This window comes from Amblyomma maculatum, chromosome 3, assembly GCF_055883805.1.
Source record: "Amblyomma maculatum isolate TAMU_Amacu chromosome 3, ASM5588380v1, whole genome shotgun sequence".
Taxonomy (NCBI): domain Eukaryota; kingdom Metazoa; phylum Arthropoda; class Arachnida; order Ixodida; family Ixodidae; genus Amblyomma; species Amblyomma maculatum.
The window spans coordinates 22,413,167-22,437,511 of NC_139346.1; the positions used below are offsets into that span (position 1 = coordinate 22,413,167).

At 46.7% G+C, this 24,345-nt stretch overlaps 1 protein-coding gene across 1 annotated transcript in view; it reads right to left on the minus strand.

Moving 5' to 3' along the window:
- The window catches only part of LOC146194329 (uncharacterized), a 327,933-nt gene that overhangs the window by 263,707 nt on the left and 39,881 nt on the right, over positions 1 to 24,345 (minus strand). The window contains exons 2-3 of the mRNA XM_084597350.1: positions 23,433 to 23,605; positions 18,799 to 19,070 (exon numbers count right to left, since the gene is read on the minus strand). Of these exons, the coding sequence (XP_084453476.1) occupies positions 18,799 to 19,070; positions 23,433 to 23,605 (445 nt within the window). The remainder of the gene's footprint in view (positions 1 to 18,798; positions 19,071 to 23,432; positions 23,606 to 24,345) is intronic.

Here is a 24,345-nt window from a genome sequence, read left to right on the forward strand (position 1 = left end):
CAAGATGATCAATCCGGAACTTTCTCCCCCACAAGCTCATGTACTCTGTCGTCTGTTGGCATCTTTCAGAGACATTTTTGATTTTGATCAACGCCCATTGTCTCGAACCGCTCTTGTGCAACATCGCATAAACACCGGCGGGGCTGCTCCTATTCATCGCCGTCCTTATCACGTATGCGCTGCAGAACGTTAGGTATTCCAAAAGGAGGTTGACAAGATGCTCGCTCAAGAAATCATCGAACCCTCGATGAGCCCGTGGGCACCCCAGTCGTTCTGGTTAAAACAAAAGACGGCAGCTGGCGCTTTTGCGTCGATTATTGCCATCTCAACAGTATCACTAAAAAAGACGTCTACCCTCTTCCCAGAATCTATGGTGCCTTAGATTGCCTCCATGGAGCTAAATACTTTTTTTCCATCTATTTACGGTCAGGGTATTCGCAGATCGCTATGGACAAGCAGCACCGTGAAAACACCGCCTTTGCCACACCAGACAGTTTGTACCACTTTAAAGTCATGCCGTTTGGTCTGTGCAATACACAGGCGATCTTTGAACAAATGATGGACTCTCTCCTACGCGGATTTAAATGAACAACCTACCTGTGCTACCTAGACGACGACGTAGTTTTCTCATCGACCTTTCCCTCGCACCTTGCACGCCTTACCAGTATTCTCAATGTATTCCGTACAGCCGGCCTCCAGTTCAATTCATCGAAATGCCAGTTTAGTCGCAGCCAACTCACCATTCTTGAACACATGATTGACGCCTCCGGAGTACGACCTGATATGGCACAATTTCACACTGTCAAAAACTTTCCGCGTCCCCAGTTTTCGATAGATGTGCGCAGCTTTGTCGGCCTCTGCTCTTAGTTTCGCTGCTTTATCAAAGGTTTTGCCCGTAACGCTCGTCCTCTCTCCAACCTACTTAAGACACCGCTTTTCACGTAGGGCCCTGACCAGCAAGGTGCGTTTTGGACGCTTATAAGCTTACTGACATCTCCCCCTGAATTGGCTCATTTCGATCCCTCAGCTTCCAATGAAGTTCGAACAGAAGCCTGCGGACATGGGATCGGTGCAGTGCTGGCTCAACACCAACATGGCATGTTACGCGATGACGAAGACGAAGTGTTTCCTTCTCTTGCCTTGCTGAAGGGAGAAGGTGATGACGAAGAAGTGGGACTGGTACCGTGTTGCTGCTTGCTGCTATGCCAGTTGAGGCTGTTGTAAATACACTGTAAATACATCACGTTTCTACGTAACACCTGGTTGGAGGTGCGGCGTACGTCATTCCCATCCTCGACGTGGAGCATCGACGCCATCTGTGAGCCAGGACTATCGACCGAGGGCCTTGGAACGTCACCGAACAGCTTCGCCCCAGCCCTTCCTGTCGAGACCCGACCAACTACTGCCGCCCAGCCCCCAGCCCTGATCTGAAGACAAAGAGAACAGACTGACCAACCAGGACCTTGACAAGGGACCCGAAATACCTGAAGGACCCAAAGGAATCGGACATGTACAGGCAACCCCCGCCCAGCCGCCCGGCGTAACCTCGAGCCATCGGTTCCATGGGCTCTGGTGACAGATGATTGAACAGCTCCAGTTAGAGGCGGATCACCCAAGCATCATCATGTTCATCATCATCGTGGTGGCAAGTGCATGATTCTCTTCTATCTTTTCTAGAACATCTACACCATCATGTCACCATCGACTTCAGCGAACCGATCGGGACGATCGCTCGGTGGCCCCGGGAAGTGTTGCGAAGAAGATCGGCAGTGGCGCGAGAGGAGCCCTCGCGCTAGGCCAGACATTAAATCACCATTCATCCTGTCCCCATGTTGTGTCGTGTTCTGGCTTGTCACCACGTAACAATATTTACATTTTTGGGGCCAGGGTTAGTTTCCTGGATACAAAGTGCTGTTGATCTCATTGATGTTTGTATATCTCTAAATCGCCGTAGTTGTTTAATAATCATCTACAGTTCCACTGTACTAAATCAGCCAATTTAGTGTTTGTTGTTCGGAGACAAATTATTTTTCATCAGGTCCCGTTGTCCTGGCCTCTGCTTTCCTACCGAGAGTTTCTCTGCCCCAGCACAAATGAGGTGCTGGGGCTTGTGTCCATCATTTCACTGGAGGTGCTGGAATCCCGTTGCGAGGCCGTAGGTGGCCGGGCCTTATGGCTCCCCCTGCGTGGGGAATCTTTGTGGGCTCCCGACTAGGTGGTCTGCGTGCCCTCTTTTCATGTAGGCAGGAAAATCTTTGCTGCTTCTGCCTAGGGTGGGCTGAAAGGCTCAACCATAGAAGCCGAAGATGAAGCCTATGGTAGGTGCAAGTTGAGATATGGAGCTCAGCCCCTGCGAGCAATATTCGTGTAGTGCGGTTTTGCTTTGAGCACAAATATTTTGGTTTCCGTTAACGTTTCCTGTCTTTTACAAAAGAGATATTTTCATTGTTTTGATCATGATTTCTTTTTGTTTTTTCCAAGTTGTACACGATCTGGAATATGCTGGATGATCCGCTTCACAGTTTGCGCAATGAGGTGCTGCAGCATCACAGTTGTCAGTGAGGTGTTCTTTACTGGCGCATTTTGCACAAGTGTTATGGCCACGGCAGCTCTGCGTTCCATGTCCGTATCTTTCGCATTTAAAACATCTGCGCGAGCTAGGGGCGTCTGAAAGGACGCCGATTTTTAGGTAGCGTATACTTCTAATTGTTTCGGAGGATTGCTTGAGCTGAATGTTAGCACAAGGTGCTTAGTCGGGATTTAGTTATTATCTTTTCTGATGGTGATTCTCTCCACCTTTATGACATTTTGGTCAGACAGACCATCCCTAAATTCCTTTTCTGTGATGCAAATTAATTTAGAGTCTGATATTACACCACGGACGGTGGTTAGGGACCTATATATATATATATATATATATATATATATATATATATATATATATATATATATATATATATATATATATATATATATATATATATATATATATATATATATATATATATATATATGTATATATATATATATACATATATATATATATATATATATATATATATATATATATGCAGTTACTGATACGGGGACGTCCCCAATTGATTGGATGTTTGCTAGCCGTTCGTACTGGGCTTCATCAGTAAGTTCGAGGAGCAGGCCTCTGCTGGCAATTTTACTCGTTTTGTATTTAGATCCTAGGGTGTTAAAGTTCGGACAAAGTTTGGACTGCTTTTTTTTTCAGTGTATCACATGGTATTTGCAAAGCTTTTTCTTGTTTTTGCAGACATTCTGCAGTACAGTCGGTCTGCCTCTGCTTTTACTGGAGCGATAAGCTTCGTTTGAGGAGGATGACATAAAGGAGTGTATTTTTCGGCTGGGATGGTAGCCAGTCACAACGGAGCACAACAAGGTACGTGACAGGAAACTGCAAGAAGGTCCTCTCCGGTGATAAGGCCGCATGTCGGCGGCTGTAGAAAAAACGATTTGAAAAGTTCGCGGCATTACTCTCCCCTTAAAAAGGCACTGCCCACATGCTTACAAAATATACAAGAAATGTAAACAAAATACTAGAACTATAAAATAACTAGGGCCTTTAGCTCGCGCAATAAGGCTCTAGGAGCACAAGATGGAAGATTTGTGCGCGCGCCCGGCACCGTTGCAATGTGGTGGCTCCATCGCGAATGACCTCGTAGTCAAGCTTTCCGATGCATCGAAGGACTCTGTATGGGCCGAAGTACCGGTGCAAGAGCTTTTCACTCGGTCCGCGGCAGGCTTACCACACTTGGCCTCTCGGCCTGTAGTCCGCGTCTCGTCTTCTAAGTTTTAACGTCAGGCATCGGTCCGTTGCCGATCCTTAATGCGTATTCCTGCGAGTCTTCAGGCTTCCTCTACACATTGAAACAGGCGACGACGTCGAGGTTTTCTTCTGTGAAGTGCGGTAGCATTGCATCCAGCGTTGTTGTTGACTCCTTGCCATAAACAAGTAGAAATGGGCGCGACCTGGTTGTCTCCTGGATTCCGGTATTATACTCGAAAATGATGTAGAGTAGACTGGCGTCCTATGCTTTTATTCGGCGTCGACTTATATGGCGATCATGTCCGCGATGGTTCTGTTGAGGCGTGATGAGTACTTGTGAGGCTCCGTGTCGCAAGAGAATTTGTTCAATAAAAAACTTGGCGATTTCTGCCGCGGTACCATTGGGCAGTGCTTTCGCTTCTGCGTAGAGATAAGATCATCCACTTGTTACCAGTAGATGAACATGGAAATGTACCGACGAGATCCATCCCAATTTGTTGAAAGGGCCTGGTCGGGGGTGTTATCGAGTTCAGCCGCCAAACTGGTTTGATCGGCGGCGCCTTGCATCGCTGATATTCACGGCACATTTTCACTTAATGGGAAACGCGGCAGGCTGTCGCGGTCAGTACTTCACCTGGATATGATGCAACGTGCGCGGAAACCCGAGGTGTTCTTCCTGCTCTTGGCTCATCGTGCAACGCGTGAAGAATTTCCTTAGAGGTTTTTTTGCACAACAAGAAGCTGCACGGTTTTGTTAGGAGCGAACTTCTTCACGAGGACGCCATTGCTAAAGGCGAACGACAACGGACGCCTGAACAGAGCAGAAGGGGATGAGGTCTTTCCTCCCAAGTAATTGGCTATGTCTTTCAACACAGGGTCTAATCGCTGCCGTTCTGCGAAACTGCTGCCGATTAACGTCCAAAAAGGTGTCGTCACCGTCTTTCGAGGGAGCGTCGACGGAAGTGCGGGATAAACAGTCTGCGTCGGAATGCTTGGGGCCCGACTTACAGACAGTCACGCGAATTCTTGAAGACATAGGCTCCATCGAATAAGGCGGCCGGAAAGGTATTTCAAATTTGCCCCCCAGTAGAGTACATTATGATCGCTTAGCATATTGAATGGACGACTGTAAATAGGTACGGACGGAACTTGGAAGAGGCCCAGATGATCGCGATGCACTTTTTCTCATTCATCGTGTACTTGGCTTCGGCTTTTGACAGGGACCTGGCAGCGTAGGCGATTGCTTTCTCCTGTCGGGCACACTTAAATGTGAACGGCGCCTAAGCCAAAGAAGATTGCATCGGTATGTATTTTCGTATCGGCGTTTTCGTAGAAGTGACCGTCAAAGCGGCGCGAGCGGGAGCTTGAGGCGCTTTTTATTTGAAAGATACGCCAGTCTATTAAATTGCGTGAAACGGTTCGGCGATGTGCAGAGAGTTCCTAACAAATCGGCGTAGTAAGCGCACAGCCCAAGGAATCTACGCACTGCTCTGTCATGGGAAGGTAGCGGAAATTGGGCGCTCGTAGCAGCTTTCTGCGGATCTGGGTGAACGTCATTCCTTGTCACGATATGGCCCAGGAATAACTGCTTCTTGTAGGCGAACAGTCACTTTTAAGATTTTAAAGTAAGTCGTGATGACTTGATTGCATCGCAAACTGCCCGCAGCCTTTTCAGGTGTTCTTCAAAATTTGACGAGAAGACAGCGACGTCATCCAAGTATACCAAACAAATCTGCCACTTCAAGGTAGACAGGACAGTGTCTTACCCGTTGAAACGTGGCTTGTGCGGAGCACAGGTCGAATGGCAGTACCTAGCATTCGAAGAAGCCGCATAGTTTTATCTATGCTGCCGTCTCGCGGTCTTTTTCGTCGACCTCAACTTGTCCGTACCTGCTTTTCAAGGCCAAGGACGAGAAATACCTAGCGTTGAAGTTAAAGTTAAATTGGTTCACAGGAAGGGAAAGGCGCAGTAACTGTCACACTTGCTCTGTGGACACCCGAACCGCGCCGTAAGGGAAGGGAGGAAGGTGGGAATGAAAGTGGAAAGAGAGAAAGAGGAGCCGTAGTGGAGGGCTACGGAGTAATTTCGACCACCTGGGGATCTTTAACGTGCGCTGACATCGCACAGCACACGGACGCCACTTCGTTTCGCCTCCATCGAAACGCAGCCGCCGAGGCCGGGATAGCGTTGAAGAGACGGTCTGGAATGTCGTCAACGCGAGGGAGCGAGTAGACATCTTTTTTTTTTTCGTGACCTTGTCCAAGCGGCGGTGATCAACGCGGAAGCGAAGTGTGCCGTCTTTCTTCTGCACTGGGACGATTGGTCCCGCCCAGGGGCTGTTCGATGGCTGAATCACGTCTCCGCGAAGCATTTTCTCAACTTCGCGTAGCGATACATGGTACGGACTTTGACGAAGCGGTTGGACGTATTCGTCTGTGATAACGCCGTGCTTTTCAAATGGAGTCTGTCCACCTTACACGCTGAAGAAAAGCACTCGCTGTAGCTTTTATGAAGGTGGCGAATCCGTTATTGCCTGTCTCAGGGTAGTGCTTTGATGGTGTCGAACATAGGCTGCTTCGATAGGTTCGACGTAGAGCGAAGGCATCTCGAGTGTCAGCTAGCTTGTCATGGAAAGCGATTGTCGTGCCTATGTTGAGATGCCAGTTTTCTGTGAAGTTTGTTACCAGCGCCTGCGTTTGTCCCCTCCGGAAGTTGGCGATGCCTCTTGCTATATTGAGACCTCGTTCCAAGAGCAATTGTGTCTTCCTTCGACGACGCCTCCGGCGGTTTCGATGTCTGGGCTACCCACGCAAACTATAACGCTTTATCGAGGCGGCATGGTCAATTCTCCGTCGAGAGAGAGAGGGAAAGAAAACTTTATTTCAAAAAGAAAAAGGAAAGAGAAAGGAAAAAAGAAAGAAAGAAAAAAAGGAGGGGGGGCAGTGAGTGGATCCATATGTATCAGCAGCGCGAACACAATCAGAGGAAAAGAAGAATAAGAAGGACAGAGCGCTGAACTTGCAACTTTATTAGAGGAAACTGAAACCCGCACTTATATGCACACCGAGAAAACACCCACCAGGGGGAATTATCACGGCGACGTGACCGTCAGGGCGCACGAGTGGACTGATAAAAAACACACGTGTCCGGGACATCAAAAGATTACACGAGGAGCATCATGAAAACACGCAGACAAACCCTTTTCGTGAAATGACGCACTACAGGCATGTGTAAACAAGAATGGAAAAACAGGGTTGGGGGCGGGCAATGACGGCAGGTAACAATGGAAAAAACAGAGAAGAGGGGCGCGTTTTATTAAAAACATGGGAAGGCGAAAAGCGGTAACAAAGGTTAGCAATACGAAGGAGGGCGCCAACAATTAACACGGCTAAAAGGAAAAAAAGTGAGGGGTGTGCTTCTAAAATCTAGGTAAGATCAAATGCCGCCAGAGAGAAAGGTGAATTCTTTTTCAGATAGCGAGATAGATGGGGTGCTTACGCAGCCTTCCTTAAGACCTGAGATGTAGGCGGCTTCAACAATTTCGCGCGTCAGTTGATTCTTATGTTTCTTCAGGATGGTTGTCTTCTTGAAACTGGGGGTGCATTTCTTTTTGCTGTCACACCCCCGACAGTGGGCGGGTAAGTTTTTTAAAAGGGCCCCGGATAAATCGTTCTTATGCTCCATTAATCTCTCATTTAAACATCTCCCTGTTTGGCCTATGTAAGCCTTACCGCATGTTAAAGGAATTGAATAAACGACGCCTTCCTCGCAGGCCGCGAGAGGGTCGCGATGCCTGGTTGTACAGCCACTAATCTTTTTCTTATTATTGACTTTGTTACACAGGCTTGAGAGGCGCAGTGGGGCTGAAAAGACTACTTCGACGCCTGATTTTTTACCAATTTTTTTCAGATTGTGTGATATTTGATGCAGGTACGGCACAACAGCGACCCTTTTGTTCCGCGGTCGGGCCTCATTTGGAACGTCACATTCGTGCTTCATACCTTTCAGGATTATTTCTGCTACAGATGCAAGGAGAGATTGCGGGTAACCTGATTGCGTCAGCCTCAACACTTGGTTGGAAAACCTAGCCTGCAGCTTGTGTTCGCAGGATTTTGTGAGTGCGTTTTTAAAGGTTGACTTTACTATGTTTCTTTTGACCAGTTTTGAATGTGCTGAGTCGTAGGGCAGAATGGGTTTTTTGGCTCTTGGTTCAAATGACCAGCACACGTGGTTCTGTCCGAAAAAAACTTTTAACTCCAAAAACCTGATGACGTTGTGTTCTGGGAATTCATGCGTAACTTCAAGAGGGGACATAGTCCTCGAAACAACTTGGAGAACTTCATCTGCTTTTGTTTGAAATGCTTCAGGGATGCAATCTAAGAGAACCAGGAAGTCGTCAACATAGCGGAAAATTTTGAGAACGCTTGAAGACTCGAGCTGGTCCTTCAAGGATCTGTCATGCATGGCCAAGAAAAGGTCACTCAAAATGGGGGCTATGCATGAACCTATACATATGCCTTGTTTCTGAATAAATCTGCAGCCGTCCCACTCAGTAACTGTCGATTTTAGGTAAGTGCACAATACTTCAATGAAGCCGTCCACAGTTGCACCACACTCATTTTGGAAGGCCACCACACCGTGTCTATCTATGGCATCACGAACACATTCTATGAGGTCAGCCTGCGGGATGGAATAAAACAGGTCTTTAATATCAATGGAGAAGCCATTGAACGTCTTTGTGCTGTTCTCATGCAGGAACCCGATTACTTCTGCGGTGTTTTTTACAAGGAAGGGGTCATCAACAGTGAGCCGCTTAAGGTTGCCTTGTAGAAACCTGGCGACTTCTTTTTGCCAGGTCAATCTTTCGGACACAATCACACGCAAAGGGCATCCAGCTTTATGCGTTTTTGCTGTAAAAAACATTTCCAGACAGCCTGTCTTTTTTCCCTGTATTGAACGAGAAAGGTTCTCTAAATTCAAGCGTTGGCATAGCTTCTTTGCATTACTTCTTAGTTTTGTTTCAGACGTTCTGCATTTTACAAAATTTTGTTTGGACTGCTTCCGCGGCCTTTGACATGAATACGCGTTTCGGTAGGACGGCAAACCCTCCTTCCTTGTCAGCGGTTAACAATGACAAATTCTTCTTAATCAGGTGTGAAACAGTCTTCTTAATTGGGAACCTATGCCTATCGGCGTTACACCGCGTGATCAGGTCCACTCCGTCCGCGGTACAACGATCCGCTTCCGCCGCTGGGGCGAGGCGAGAAACTTGCCTGACCTCCTTGCATCTGTAGCAGAAATAATCCTGAAAGGTATGAAGCACGAATGTGACGTTCCAAATGAGGCCCGACCGCGGAACAAAAGGGTCGCTGTTGTGCCGTACCTGCATCAAATATCACACAATCTGAAAAAAATTGGTAAAAAATCAGGCGTCGAAGTAGTCTTTTCAGCCCCACTGCGCCTCTCAAGCCTGTGTAACAAAGTCAATAATAAGAAAAAGATTAGTGGCTGTACAACCAGGCATCGCGACCCTCTCGCGGCCTGCGAGGAAGGCGTCGTTTATTCAATTCCTTTAACATGCGGTAAGGCTTACATAGGCCAAACAGGGAGATGTTTAAATGAGAGATTAATGGAGCATAAGAACGATTTATCCGGGGCCCTTTTAAAAAACTTACCCGCCCACTGTCGGGGGTGTGACAGCAAAAAGAAATGCACCCCCAGTTTCAAGAAGACAACCATCCTGAAGAAACATAAGAATCAACTGACGCGCGAAATTGTTGAAGCCGCCTACATCTCAGGTCTTAAGGAAGGCTGCGTAAGCACCCCATCTATCTCGCTATCTGAAAAAGAATTCACCTTTCTCTCTGGCGGCATTTGATCTTACCTAGATTTTAGAAGCACACCCCTCACTTTTTTTCCTTTAGCCGTGTTAATTGTTGGCGCCCTCCTTCGTATTGCTAACCTTTGTTACCGCTTTTCGCCTTCCCATGTTTTTAATGAAACGCGCCCCTCTTCTCTGTTTTTTCCATTGTTACCTGCCGTCATTGCCCGCCCCCAACCCTGTTTTTCCATTCTTGTTTACACATGCCTGTAGTGCGTCATTTCACGAAAAGGGTTTGTCTGCGTGTTTTCATGATGCTCCTCGTGTAATCTTTTGATGTCCCGGACACGTGTGTTTTTTATCAGTCCACTCGTGCGCCCTGACGGTCACGTCGCCGTGATAATTCCCCCTGGTGGGTGTTTTCTCGGTGTGCATATAAGTGCGGGTTTCAGTTTCCTCTAATAAAGTTGCAAGTTCAGCGCTCTGTCCTTCTTATTCTTCTTTTCCTCTGATTGTGTTCGCGCTGCTGATACATATGGATCGTTACCAACTAGCCCGACAGATCGTGTTATTCAGTGAGTGGAGTCTTCATTTCAAGACGCAACACGTCGATAACGTTTAGATCGACGTGTTGCGTCGAAACCGTCGAAGAAGGTATGCCTTTGTCTATCGAGAGCTTCATGAACTTGGTTCGGAGGTTGATGATCTCCCTATGTTCATATAGAAAGTTCATGTCCAAAATCACATTACGCGAACCCTCCTGTAAAGCCACGAAGCTCGTGGGGCAAGTTCATCCATTTACGGTTACTCTTGCTGTACATCACCCCTACGGAGTAATAAAGTTATCACCTACGGTGCGAATGAGAGGGTCATCCCAAGCGATCGTTACTTTCCGGAGCTGGGAGGTGAACTGTCTGCTGATGAATAAATAGTCGGCCCCGGTGTCCACTAAGGCGGTAACCATGCGACTGTGGACACCAACGTTGAGGTCACTTGTTCATCTTCTCGTATTGCATGTTAGCTTCAGTGTTCTGTCTCGGCTTTGTCGTGAGCCGAAGACGTGGCTGGGGCAAGCCGTGGTGATGCTGCTAGACGGTAGTGTCACTTAGAACTCTGGGCTCGTGATCGCAGTGGACGTCTTCATAAGGAGTGTCGGCGTAAAAGCGGCGTTGTCCTAACTCGTCGTCGGCTGCGGAGGATCTTCGTGTTTTCACCGTGAAGCAAGATCCCCTCCAAAGCTTGCTACCTCTAGTTTCTCCTACCGGGGCTTGAGGACGTTCCTCGCCCATTGTCATCGTAGCTGCGGCTTGGCGATGCAAAGCGGACCTTGTATGGCGATGGGGACCTGAATCAATGGCTTGATGGCGCAAAATCTCCACTACGCAGGTTTTGATTTCTTGCGGTCGTTTGCCAGGATGGGGTCGTGGGGCAACGATGGCAAAGCAGCGCAGGTCGATGCGTCTTTATGAGCAGTGGCGTAGAATGCATATTACTGGCCTCACCGCAGGGGAAGCACAGCGGACGGTTGTTTACAGTCCTCCAGGCGTCGCACTTCCTGAACCTGAAGGTCGTTCGTAGTCTTGGCGGGTGGGGTGTAGTGTCGGCGTTCAGGTACAGCGTAAGAGGATCTTGGAGGGTCGCGTCGGGGTGCAGGATGGCGTAACGCGGAAGCGTAATTAATCTCAGTGGGTTGTGAGGTCGGAGTCATCACCTGAAGAACTCCCAGTGCCTGCTGAACCTCTTCCTGGACGACGTCCGCAAGGGTAGCTACTTGAGGTTGTTGGGATGATGGAAGCAGCCGGCGCGGCTCTTCTCGAACGACCTCGCGGATGAGGTCTCGCAGGCTGTCGCTGCTTGTAGGTGAGGCGTCATAATGGCCTGTGCGAACGACTTTGATTATAGCTTGAACTGGCGATTCCTTGTTTCCAGGTTCCTCTCTATACTCGCCCGCTTTTTAGCACTATTCCGCCAGCCTTTGGCAGCTGGCGCATTAATCCGGAAAAAAGGTTGTCTTTTACACAGCGCGTCAGGAATTTGATCCTCTTCCCCTCGGTCATGTCGGGATTGGCGCTGCGGAACCGACCCGTCATCTTTTCAACGTGGGCAAGTACGGACTCATTTGGAGTTTGAATGCTGGATTGAAGGAGATACTTCGCTCTTTCTTTTCTATAAAGGCCCTTAGAAGCTCCTTCTTAAAAGTGTCGCAGTCATGCAAAAAGCTTCACGGTTCTTAAACCAGATCCGCGCAGATCCCTAAAGTGCAAAACACATTTAGCTCAACTTTTCTGAGTTGTCCCAATCGTTGAATGATGCCACATGCTCGAAACTGTCAAGCCAGTCTTCCGCGGGGTGAAGGAAGACCGCAAGGTACGGGACACCGAGACACGAGAAAGCACAAACACAAGGCTCTGACTATCAACTGAGGTTTGTTACAAAAAGCCTAGGTTATATAGCGAAGAGAACAGGTGGTGGCGCATCGATGGCGATAACGCTCTGTCACCGGCCGTCGGAAGATAGTCACGTCAGTGAGTTAAAACATCTGCTAATGATAGTTGCGGTGAAAAACAGCCGCCGATGAAACGCAATATAAACAATAGACTAACAATAATGAAAGATGAAGTAGAAACGCAATAGCGGTAAAATCATAAAACGTAAAAGGTAAAAAAACGAGGTGTAGAGGGCCTGGGTGAGAACAGAACATACTAAAATAAACTAAAACCTTACGGCAGAAGCAACTGAAGGTGCCCAAAAGAGGGTAAAATCTTAAAAATACGTAACGTTGCGAGGTGTAAAAGGCCTACAGGTGAAGAAACAATTAAAGCCGGTAAAAGTATAAATACAGCAAAGAGTCATGCAATATACAATAAAACGCTAAGGAATGAATAGAGAACCTTCACAACGCATGCCCGGAGGCGCTTAAGAATTTCAATTCTTTCTCCGATACCGATAAACAAATTGATGGGGTTCTAACACAGCGGATTTTGATGGCTACAGTTATCTCTTTAGATGTAAGATCTCGTCCTGTACCGATCATGGAACATTTAACAATATTATGAGCGCAAGATTTCTTTTCATATTCATTGCAATGATTAGCCATATTCTCAGAAATTACACTGTTGGTGACATTATTGTTATGCTCTTTTAGCCTGATATTTATGCATCTACCCATTTGACCGATTTAATGCCTCCCGCAAGTCAGGGGCGCAGCATAAATAGCACCAGAGGCACAAGAAACGTAAGGATTGCTGTGCGTCTGCCCACAGCCAGTTTGGTTGTTTACTCTCCTACAGAGCGAGGCAAGCTTGTGGGGCTCGGAGAAAGCAACGTGAATGTCTGCGTGTTTACCAAGCTTCTTTAAACCGTGGCTGATGTGATTAAGGTAGGGGAAGACGACATCGTTTTTTTGCTCCCGCTCTGTTGCAGGTCGCGGCAAGGAGCCGCCCGGCCTGCTTGAGAAAACTATCACAGAGCCGATGTTCACATGTTTTTTGAGCGACACTGAGAAAACACAACCTGATGATGCCTCGCTTGATTAACTTGATGTGGGTCGACCAATATGAAAGGAGCGATCTTTTGCCTCTAGGCTCATAAAACCAGCAGGTGTGCACATCAGAAAAATAAAGGCATAGGTCGAGGAAACGTATGGTGTTATTTTTTGTTAATTCAGATGTTAATACGAGAGGCTGAAGACACCGGTCAAACAGTAGAGGGCAGAGGCTCTTTATTTTTCTTTCCTTTTGCATGTCTCAGCATAATATATGTACTTTGGTAGACACTTTATTAAATATTTTTTCACTGCACTTTAAAAGGACGACATAGTCCTTACAAAACTGAAACTTTTTACCGCACAAGTACCACGCATCTTTTTCTGAAGTAACCTGGCAAGGAAGAGTTCGCTAAGGACAGGGGTTGCACATGAGCCTATGCACACACATTTCTTTTGCAGGTCGGTACACTTGTTTCACTTCACAAAGGAGTACTTGAGATAAAAATTCAAAATTCCCAGATATTTCTGGCTAGATAGCCCGATTTGGTTTGGGAACTTAACTACAATAGTAATGTCAATAGCTTCTTCAACACAATTCAATAGTTCCTGGTGCGGCAACGAATAATACAGGTCTTTGATATTGCCGGGAATCCTTCAAAACTGTATTGGTGTTTTTTAGCAGCCGCCGTCATGCGGGCTTATCACTGTGATCCGAGCACGAGTATCAATTCTGTATCACGTGTTTGTTAATGCTCGTTGTCGCTATACGACGCGTTATCATTTTCTTTGTCGCGAAAGATGAGCTGAGATCTGTCTCGAAGATTCAGATCACTTGCGTATGTTTCTACAATGTTCCACGTTGTGCTAGCAGCAATTTGCGACGTTATCTAGATTGTTCTGAGCAGCCTTTAAATTGAGCATTGACGAATGTAACGAGCATTCTTTGTTCGACGAGCACGTTTGTTGCTGTCGCCGCCGCCGAGTTGCTTAGTTCTTTTGCGGGCGCAAGTCAGCACAATAAACAGTTAATTTCAGTACCGTCAATCCTGCGTCTTCTTTTGGTGTCAACGGCCTTGTCACCACTACGTGAAAATATCAATAGAGAATCCTTAAAGGCCGTTAAGTGGATACGCGCTTGAAAACTTAATAAAATTCTCATGATACATTTTATGGTACAAATACAGTCTTGCAACAATACGGCGTTGCTGGAGGTTAGGTAGGAATGCGATATTTTTTAGCAAGTAACACTTCAGGAGTACAAGTAATTTGAGTAGATGAATCTAAGGGTGCGGGTTTGAGTAAGTTCAGTAAATGTATTAAGGTTGAGTTGAGCGGGGTCCCAGATGGCAGATGCATACTCTAATTTAGGCCGAAGTATAGATTTGCAAGCTAGTAATGTAACTGCTAGTGAAGCCAGGCGGAAAGGGTCATTTAGCTCGGAATATTTTAGTTTGTCCTTAATAAAAGTAGCGAGTACCTTCTACCAGGATACTTGCTCGGATACGATAACCCTAAACGGGAAGCCCGGTTTGTGCGTACTTAGCGGAGAAGAACACATTACCTGTTGTCTTATGGATTTCAAGGAGCGCGATAGCGTATCACGTTTAGCGGTGTCGCAGAGGTAAAGTGCTTGGCCTTTTATCTTGGAGAGGTCGACAGCTTCCTTACTTCGAATACAGTCTCTAAGGCGGTGATGGCTTTCGTGTCATATTCGCCAATTGTAAGCACGGTGAAACCGCCCTCTTTGTCAGAGGGGAGCAGAAACAATGTGGCTTTGAAGGAAGGTGATAGCTCAGCGTACTGGCAGTGTCCTGAAGACGGCTTGCGCTGATCAGGAGGTCAACGCCCTCGGAGATACCCCTATCTTTGTCAGCGTAAACAGCCGTCGATGGAACAGAAGATAAACAATAGAGTAAGAATAATGGAAAATGAAGTGGAAACGCAATAGGTGTAAAACTGGATAGAATGTAAAAGGTAAAAGGCGAAGTATAGAGGGTCCAGGTGAGAATAGAATACACTAAAACAAATTAAAACCGAATGGCAGAAGCAATTGAAGGTGCTCTCCCATTATTGTCAATCTATTGTGGATCTTATGTTCCATCGACAGCTATTTTTCACCGCAACTTCAATCATTAGCATATGTTTTAACTAACTGACGTGATTATCTTCCGATGGCCGCTAACAGCATTATCGCTATTGATGTGCCCCCCCCCCCCCCCCCCTGTCTTTCTCGCTATATAAACTATGCCTTTTAAACTAAACCTCAATCTAAAGCCTCGCTCAAAGTCGACACGCAGGCTTGTATGGGAGTTTCGCTACCATTTACTCTTTCTACCATGGCAGTGCTGCCATCGGACGATTCGGACGATGGCGGCGGTCACGCCGGAGGTGGATGTTTGGGCAAGAACTAAATCGCGCATCTCTATAGTCGGTGTTCTGTTTTCAGATATATGCGGAGTGCAATTATTGGGAGTCACGGTAGGAAGCCCTACCACGTACAGGGTAACCGCAACTTATCGGCGCCGGCACAGCAGCAGACGATGCCGCCGTGTGACGTCTCCTCGTCAGGACGATTGCTGTCGGTGGGAGGAGCTTCGCGGTGACACCTTCGGCCACTTATTTCGAAATAAGCAGTGCGTCTAGGGCGCTGAAATTTCGGAAATAAAATAATAAGGTCCCGCATTATCTGCCTGATTACAATACTGTAATATACTGGATGATCGTGGCATCACCCTTTAAGCCTCTTAAAAACGAGAGAAATCGACAATTCCGTGAAGCCAAACATACTAACAGTCTACAGGCGTTGTAGAAATACCGAGCTACTTCCAAACAGTATAACTCAGAGGCTAATTAATCTAAACGCTCATTTTATGAATTCATCCTGCCTAACTTTGTGCTAATCCAAAGTAATTCTGCAATGAAATTAACCCCAAAGAGAAAGAAAAGCCTGTATCATTATTAGATCAGGAAGGAGAGCCTGTCCCCAATTACAAGATAGCGGAAATACTTAATCTACCCTTTTCTTCCCTTTTCGCAGGAGAGCTGGACGATAACAACCCATTTGTTCCCTCGTATAGTCATCACATCGTGCCAGATATCACGTATGTATCTGAAGGAATCTTGAAACTAATGAATCTTTAAAATTAACTTCGTTAGCTGGTATCCACGACATCACTGATAAAGTGCCAAAAACACAAAGGAAATCACCAGTGTTATTTTGTCTCATATTTTTAATCGGTCATTGACATCCGGCATCGTCCCTCATGATTGGAAAATGGGTAAGGTTGTTCAAGTTCCTAAGCCAGTTTCTACTAGCTACCAGGCCATATCACTAACTAGCGTCTGTTCGAATAATATGGACCACAATAGTTTCTCGTGCGTCACAAATGTTCTTACAACTGTCACATTATTCCCCCCTAACCAGCACGGATTTTGAAAAGGACTTCCATGCGATGGCCAACTTGCACTATTTCTTCACGACATAGGTATTAATGTAGACCGTAACGTACCGGTTTACGCCCTCTTCATTGGCTTCGAGAAGGCTTTTGACAAAGTACCTCTCAAGCACCTCCTACTGAAACTTTCGCAACTAGACCTTAACCTGCTCACCTTAACTGGATATAGGATTTCCTCTCTAACAATCAGCAATTTGTAGAGGCCAACCATAAATCTTCGCTTTAAAAAGTACTGTCTTGTGTGCCGCAACACACAGTCCTTGGCCCTCTCTTCTTCTTAGTTTGCATCAATTACTTCACTAATATTATTTCATCAACATTCGTTTATTCGCTGACGATTGTGTTATTTGCAGTTCCATTAATAGCACTGCAGACAATGATGTTATTCAGACTGATCTACAAAGTTTGGAAGAGTGCTGTCGTCGATGGCTGATGGTCTTAAACACTAAATATAGCATGACTACCTAACCTCCAGCAACGCCATATTGTTACAAGACTGTATTTGTACCATAAAATGTATCAACCTTCCTTATAACGGTCATATCCAGCCTACTCGTCATTCTTCAGCCCGCACAAGCCACCACGAGGTCATTTACCCACCTCCTGCTTGCACCGTCACTCATCTTGACTTCTTTATCCAAATATCTCGTCACTGCAACAATCTATTCACAAGTTCCATCCTTCATACAAACTCGGACCAGTTCGAGAAAGCCTAGAGACATTGTTTTATCAACCCCAGATTGTTTGCCCTCCCCTCATGCTAAGCCCTCACTCAAAGGCTCTTGAGGTATCTCAAATAAATAAATACATAAATAAAACTCTTTTGTAACGACTGAACTTACACAGCTTACAATGGTTGCCTGTGCTAGGGTAAATTCAGAATAAAATTATGAGCCGTAACAGGTTGCCTCAATCGTCGCGTCATTGTCTACACAAATTACACTGACTTGGTCCTCTTCCTTTTAGCCTCACTGGCCTACCTTTAGACCTATTTAAGGCTCTTATTTAGACAGGTGTGATACTTTACAAGTAGGAATAACTAATATATTGTTGGGTGAGAGAGAGGGCTAGTTATATGTATATATACCTGCACCTTCGCTCGTTTACTGAAAGAGTCGAGTTTACTGTTTGAGTTTACTGCAGTAATTTACTGCACTTCTTGTCGAAGTGGCAAACTAAGAAATTTCCTTAGTTTTGTTCGGAAATTAGTGTATGTGTAGCATTTCACCGATAAATGTCAGTTTAAAGTTCAGCGCTTGTGTGTCCTCGTGTCCAAGTACACGTCTTTTAATGTGTTGCGCTGGTATTAACACATAGCACGGGAGTAACCAAACTTGTTTTAATGAAGAATTGCAATACTACTGTACCAAGTCGTCGTCACCAAATAGCCAACTATTCTTCAAGAACAACTGAATGAATATTGCGTAAAAAGCACGCATTTTTGTCGCTTTTTTTAAAATGACTCATCAGAGTGCTCAAAGAAGCTTTCTGTTACAGCCTAACAAATTGTACTACATCAAGAGGAAATATATTTTGGTATCACTATTTTCCTATCTTAAAATCGTTGTGGTAATGTGAATGTTTTTCAGGATTTTAATATGCGCGGGGTGAAGAGCCCGTAAACGGGAACGATAAAAATGCGTTAATAAAAAGTTCATTTTAAATGGGAATTGCTTTTTGACCAATTTGTGGGCATTTTGTGGCTTGCTTTTGCATAACATATTCGCCCACTGTCATCGATGTAACTTCCAAGAAATCAATCTTGCATTATAGTTTACTATTACTAATTGTAAGTTCTCACCAACTTTAGCTAGCGTAGTAAAAGAGAAGTATTTACCCATCGTGTCAATACATATACTTTAAGCAGGCAAATCCTGGGCTAGCTGGCATTCTGACATCACAGGCATATTGTTCAGCGCAAGCGGCAGATTGTCGGTTGTTTTGCGCTAACCAGCATGCCTGCGGTGACGAGAGTATAGGTTGGCAACGAAAGCGTGTCTGAAATGCTCGCGTCGCATACAAAGTTTGGGCTCGTGACTAGCGCCTTCTGTTATTATCTGTGAGCCATTGTGCCACTTTTCAGACCTGGCTGGACAAAGTGTTTTCAAGAAATAATTTTTTGGTTCCTGAAAGCGAATTTCATGAAGGCTTGGGATTTAGATTTTACGCGAATAGAAAGTCCGTGCGAAATGGTTCTTGTTTTCGGTGTGCATCATGACGAGCGTGATGTAACGACACCTGAGCAGTCCGTTGAAGGCGACCCTCCATCGTCGCATGGGAACTAGGCGCTCGATGCGAAGTCCCCCGGCCGCATAGAGGCCGCCATTGCACGACCCGTCCGCGCAGCTCTGCTTCGACGGCGGCAGCGCGTAGCTGTGTCCGTCGGCCGTGCGCACGTAGAGCCAGGCTTTGGCGCTCCCAGATGACTGCCGCTGAACGCGGGCCATCACGCACTCACCCGTCTCCGCGCTCGCCCACAGCAGCTGCTCGTCGTGGGACCACCGCGCATCCTGCAGCCCAGACGACCACAGTAGTGAAACATGCATTACTCGAGGAGCCTAAGGCGAACTTCCCGCGTTGAGCTATTAGCGCGAACAGTTTGCTCCGAAGGATATCAGTAGTCACTGCTAAAAATTATTGGGAACACCTAAGCTCCTCCATAGAGGGTGAGACGCGATATCGTAGGCTACCAGCCCACATATAAAGCCCCGTTTGACCAAGCCGGATCAACATGCCTGCATTACCTGAGGTAACGTGAAAGCAATGGCCCTGGCGTGCTGATTCGGTTTTCACCATCCCATATAAAAGGAGAGGACCGAGTTGGCAGCTCCTGCCAAACGTAATGTCGGGAAATCCTACGTCCAGTCAGTGATCGGCCATGTCAGCTGCCAGCTACCGCCTGCCATCGCCATGCTCGTGATTTTGTATTCATAACGGCAACAGCGCCGGCGGACGGTCTTCGACGCCGGCCCCAGATTTTCGGTAAACGGTGCCTTTAACTTCGTCGCTTTAAAAACGACTCTAGTACGCACAGTCTTCACGATCACTCATTGCACCTTCGTGCATTCCCTGGGAGAGGTGTTCATTCGAATGTTCTTTCAGGCCTGACTAAAAGCTGGCCCTAACGCTCGCTGGTGGAAGCAACATGATGAAATTAATCCGCAACTGGAATACGGTTAGCGAACAAAAAAGACCATATAAACTTCCTCCCAATTAGGATACTAGTGGCCAATACTGAAGACAGTTTACTGTGATGCGACATGTACAGTCGAGCGCGATGTGAAGGTTATCGCGCGAGCGTCGACCAGCCTTGCACTCCAGGCACCTGGCGGCCGGGTACGGAACAAGAAAAATCATGATTTCGCACTCTTCTCTCCCTCGTTCGCTGTTCCATACAACAACTATCACCCCCGCGACAAACTCACCGCCCTTTCTCTCTATTCTAAGCTTTCCATTTGTTGCGATAAAGTGTCCAATTTAAGATAATACCGAGGAATACGTCGTGCGCGCAACGATCACTGCCTGTTCGCAGAACCAAATGAAAAAAAAAGGGAGTGATGTCCCAGCAGGAGTTACTGCTGCTAAAGGAACAGCAAAGACAGCGAGGGAAGCTAGCCTGATACCTCCCTCGCCTCGGCAGGGAATTCTGGGCCATGGCGCTGTTCATGTTCCCGGTCGACACTCGCGCGATAACCTTCAAATCGCGCTCGACTGTACTGTGGCGAACAGTTTTCGTTTGTCCTTATATTTTATGTGGTTATTTCCGTTTTGCGCGTTTGTACTAGTCATTTCTATCGGGTATATTGCTTCGATACTCCGAATCTTCCAATCAGATATATTTATATCGCATATCCTGTTCTTCACTGGCCGCCTCCCAACACCTCATCATATTTAATTGATCCAGCTGAACATGCTGAAAACAAAAAACTGCTCTTTTGAACCAGCTTCATTTAAGTCGAAGAGGCCGCGCTATTGGCTCTGCATCAGCATCGTCGCTGTCGCAGATAATAAACAAAGCACTTTTGAGTCCCATTCCAGCACAGCTTATAACACATCTGGAAGCGCATATCAGCAAGAACGCCGACCAGATTCAATCACTGCACAAGGCGGAAGCGGTTCATATCCGCCAGTCGCCCCTTGTCCGCTTATCAGAAGGTTGTTGCTTTCATATTCCTACCTAACTTGTCAGTCGCATAAACATTTTGACTTCTATACACTGGTGCTTAGCAGATAATTACATATCTTGTGCACAATCATTTGTTGGGATTTGGCATTCCCGTCACCCGCCCTGTGGCAGATTTCCTCCTCACGCGCTCTGCCATGGCCATTTATTATCCCTCCCCCTCCCCTCGGCCTCCTTCCCTCGGAAAGACTGCAGAGAAGGCGGGCAGCCATTCCTTTCTCCACACTCGTCTTCGGGAGCACAGTCTACGGTGTGGAGCAGAAAATAACCCGACGGAGCTACGTTGAAGCGGACGGAAACTATGTAGTGTCGCTCGCCTTGAGGACAACCTCAGCAAACAACTCCGCCCGATGTCTATTATTCGCTGCGTATTCGCAACCGCTGATGTGGTCCGAGCTAGCAGTTCGGCTCAGGACCGTACCGCCCTAGAACTCCCCCTCCTGCATACCTCCTTTACTTTGTAAGAGAACTCGCTTCGCACTGCGCATGTTCGGAAGTGTCAAATTCTCTTATCCTGAATTTGTGTTTCTGCACTTTTCTCGTGGTTTCCTATTTGAATCAAGACCCAAAATACGGTTTTTCGTCGTGACCAAGTGCGCCGTCGAGTGGACAGCCAAGTGGACAGCGAAGTGCACAGTAAAACTTATTTCACCCGAGCTACAACAATGTATATTTCTGTCCCGGCCTCTAGGAGAAAGAACTAGAACAGGTTCCGTAGTCTAGAAGAGCGCTCCACTGAACACTTGGTATTTTGATAGCTACTGCTGGACCTCAGACTACATCAGCGGTCGCGATTAACAACAGATTGAGGAATATCTACTGGTCCGAACTGTTTATTGAGGCTGTCCTCAATGCGATGGCTTCCCCAGCACTAGCGTCCGCTCACCTCGCCTTCGCTCCGTCGTTCGTTTTCTGCCACCCACCGCAGACGCTACTCACGATGAAATACTGCAATTGTTTTAAGAATGAAAAATGCTTTTAGCTCCCGTTGACAGTGACCTTCATGTGAAGTCGAAGTGAGAGCTAACGTCCGGGCACCAATTTCCCGTCACTCAGGCATTATTTTCCCATCATTCGGGAGCTGCAATGGGATTATCCAGGGAGCATACGCGATTTAACGACATGGGCTCTCCGCTCTTTAAACACTGGTAGGTTATGCCCAAACGCATCACAAGAATGTATGTTCGCTGATATATCATTCAAGCCGTGCTTTAAATTACGCAATTTTTTCTCTAATAACGCCGCGCTAACCGCAGATACGTGGAATCATATATATAATTATCATCCGTTGGCTGTCAGGCCCCATTGGGAGAGTGCCACTCCACAGTAAGAGGGGTGCTACAGAGTGAGAAGGGCGCGGCACTTAACAAGAGCTTCTGCGCCATCCCCAAGGATGGTGTGCCGATCGCAAACACTCACGCGCATAGAAGACCGTAATCCATTCTCTATTACGGAAAAGGCTCTAATTTTGATAATATATAGGATATTAATTACACGCCGCTGAAAATACAGCATGCGAGTAAGCACGAGGTGAAGCATCGCTACCATAGAAACCTAACGCTGCCTACACAGACAGGCCGAGAACGATGCCTTTGAAGGGTTGCATGGCCGGAGATTGATAGGCCAGCAGGTAGTATTGCGTCATGACTTCAAGCACGAGACAGCAGGAGCTGCCAACTCGGGTAGATAATTTCAGATGAGAGATGATAGTCCAACCTACGAGCAGCGTTGGATCACGTTTCAGACACGCAGCTCCTAGGCCACGCAGGCACGTTTACGCAGCTCGGTTACGCCGAGCAAAACGCCAGTTACTATTTCATACAACGGGACTGATAGTATATATAATGTCTGTCTCGACAATAGATATCGCCTAGTGTAAAAGAGACCTTCGAATACATTTCTCTCATCGTTCAAGGCTTTAAGTGGACGCTCCCTACCTCCTTTCACTATAGATCTCTGTGACAGGATCCTTTTCTTCGCGCTCTTTCCGTTTTCTCTCTCTGTCCCCCCCCCCCCCCCCCACGTGTAGGGTAGCTACTGGGCATCGCCTAGGTAACCTACCTGCCTTTCTATTCTATGTTTATGACTAGCCTATCGCTGGTGTCTTGATGCACAAAACGCTGCCGGTAGCTTTGGAATGTACAGGACTTTAACATAATGAAATTATGGGTCTGCTTCTCGTCAAAATCCGGCGTCAGCGATGTGAAATCAAGGGCATGGCTCCGGCAGATCATACTTGATATAGCAAAGACTAACATGTAGTAGGGATATGTAACGTCACGTGACATGGCCGATTTTTCAAGAGATGCCACCTTTGGCTTCTCAGTTGAGATGAGGGGGAATTCAATCACCCAGGACCCTTACATTCAAGTCGGACATGCTACCCCTAGGCCACGCAAGGAAGTTTGTACAACTTGTCCAAGCACGGCTCTATATTTATGTCAGGCCTCCATTGATATGATGAGGTAGCTTATAGAAAAACTAAAGTGAACGTTTGAGATAATAGAGGTACAAATTAAGGGATCTCTGCATAATCGTTTTGTGCATCTATGCTAACGTGGACCCTCAACGGAACCTTCGAACGACACTCATTAACGCTGCCAGGTCAGGAGAAGTTTATGTGCTCCCTCATCATTTTTTTCAACAATGTGGGCACCGAGGAAAGCTTTATACGATCGCTGGTACGCACCTTGACCGGAGGGGCACAGATGTCGTCCAATGACGCCTCTGCTTCTGGGCTGAGCAGGCCACATCGCCGGGGATCGTAGGTGACGCCGAAGGAGTACAGGTCGAAGCGGCCTCGTCGCCGGCATAGCGGCACCAGCAAGCGCAGCAGAAACCACTTGCACCAGACCACAGGACCTGCATGGACAAGCGGGGCTTAGACTTTAGCACACAGCCTGGTCTGGGACTGGTTCAGAAACACGGCCGAGGCCATTAACACAGCGCTTGTTCGTGTTTCTCTCTTTTTCTTGGTCTGTGTCTGTTTTACGTTGTTAAAAACCACCATTATATGAAGCAACACCAACTAGTCCAATCTGCAGGTCTTCTAACACAGCGAGTTGGTTAGTACACTAAAACTCAAATCCCCAATCTAGTATGCCACCAATGTTTGTCGGTCTGAAGCCTCTTACTTACCTAGAAATAGAACACAAGTTATGGCAAGCTTGAGCACCGCCTTAAGGCTAGACGCGATAGGGCATTTAGCAGCGCCTATTGATTACAAGAATTTTTGCCACTAACAGATTGAGACGGCGTTTGGCAAGATAATTATAAACGCGTTTAGTTCGTTCGGTTTTGGCGCTAAAGAGGGCGCATTATCTATATCACTTCTCGGTGCACTGACAATGAGCGGCATAGGATTGGAGGTACATATGTTGTCATTCCGAATCTCTTTCAGAGACTAGCCTGCAGCTTGAATAGGTTGCTAAATGGGAAGCGAAAGGGCGTGAAACCACCGTGAACGCTGCATAAACCAAGTCTGCGTACAAATTTTGAACCTTAGTCACGTGCCCATCTTCAGAGAGTCTGTTCTTCTGGGATGCGGAGGCACCTTTTGAACTCAACAAGCTGTATGCGTTTCTATTCGTTTCACTAAACGT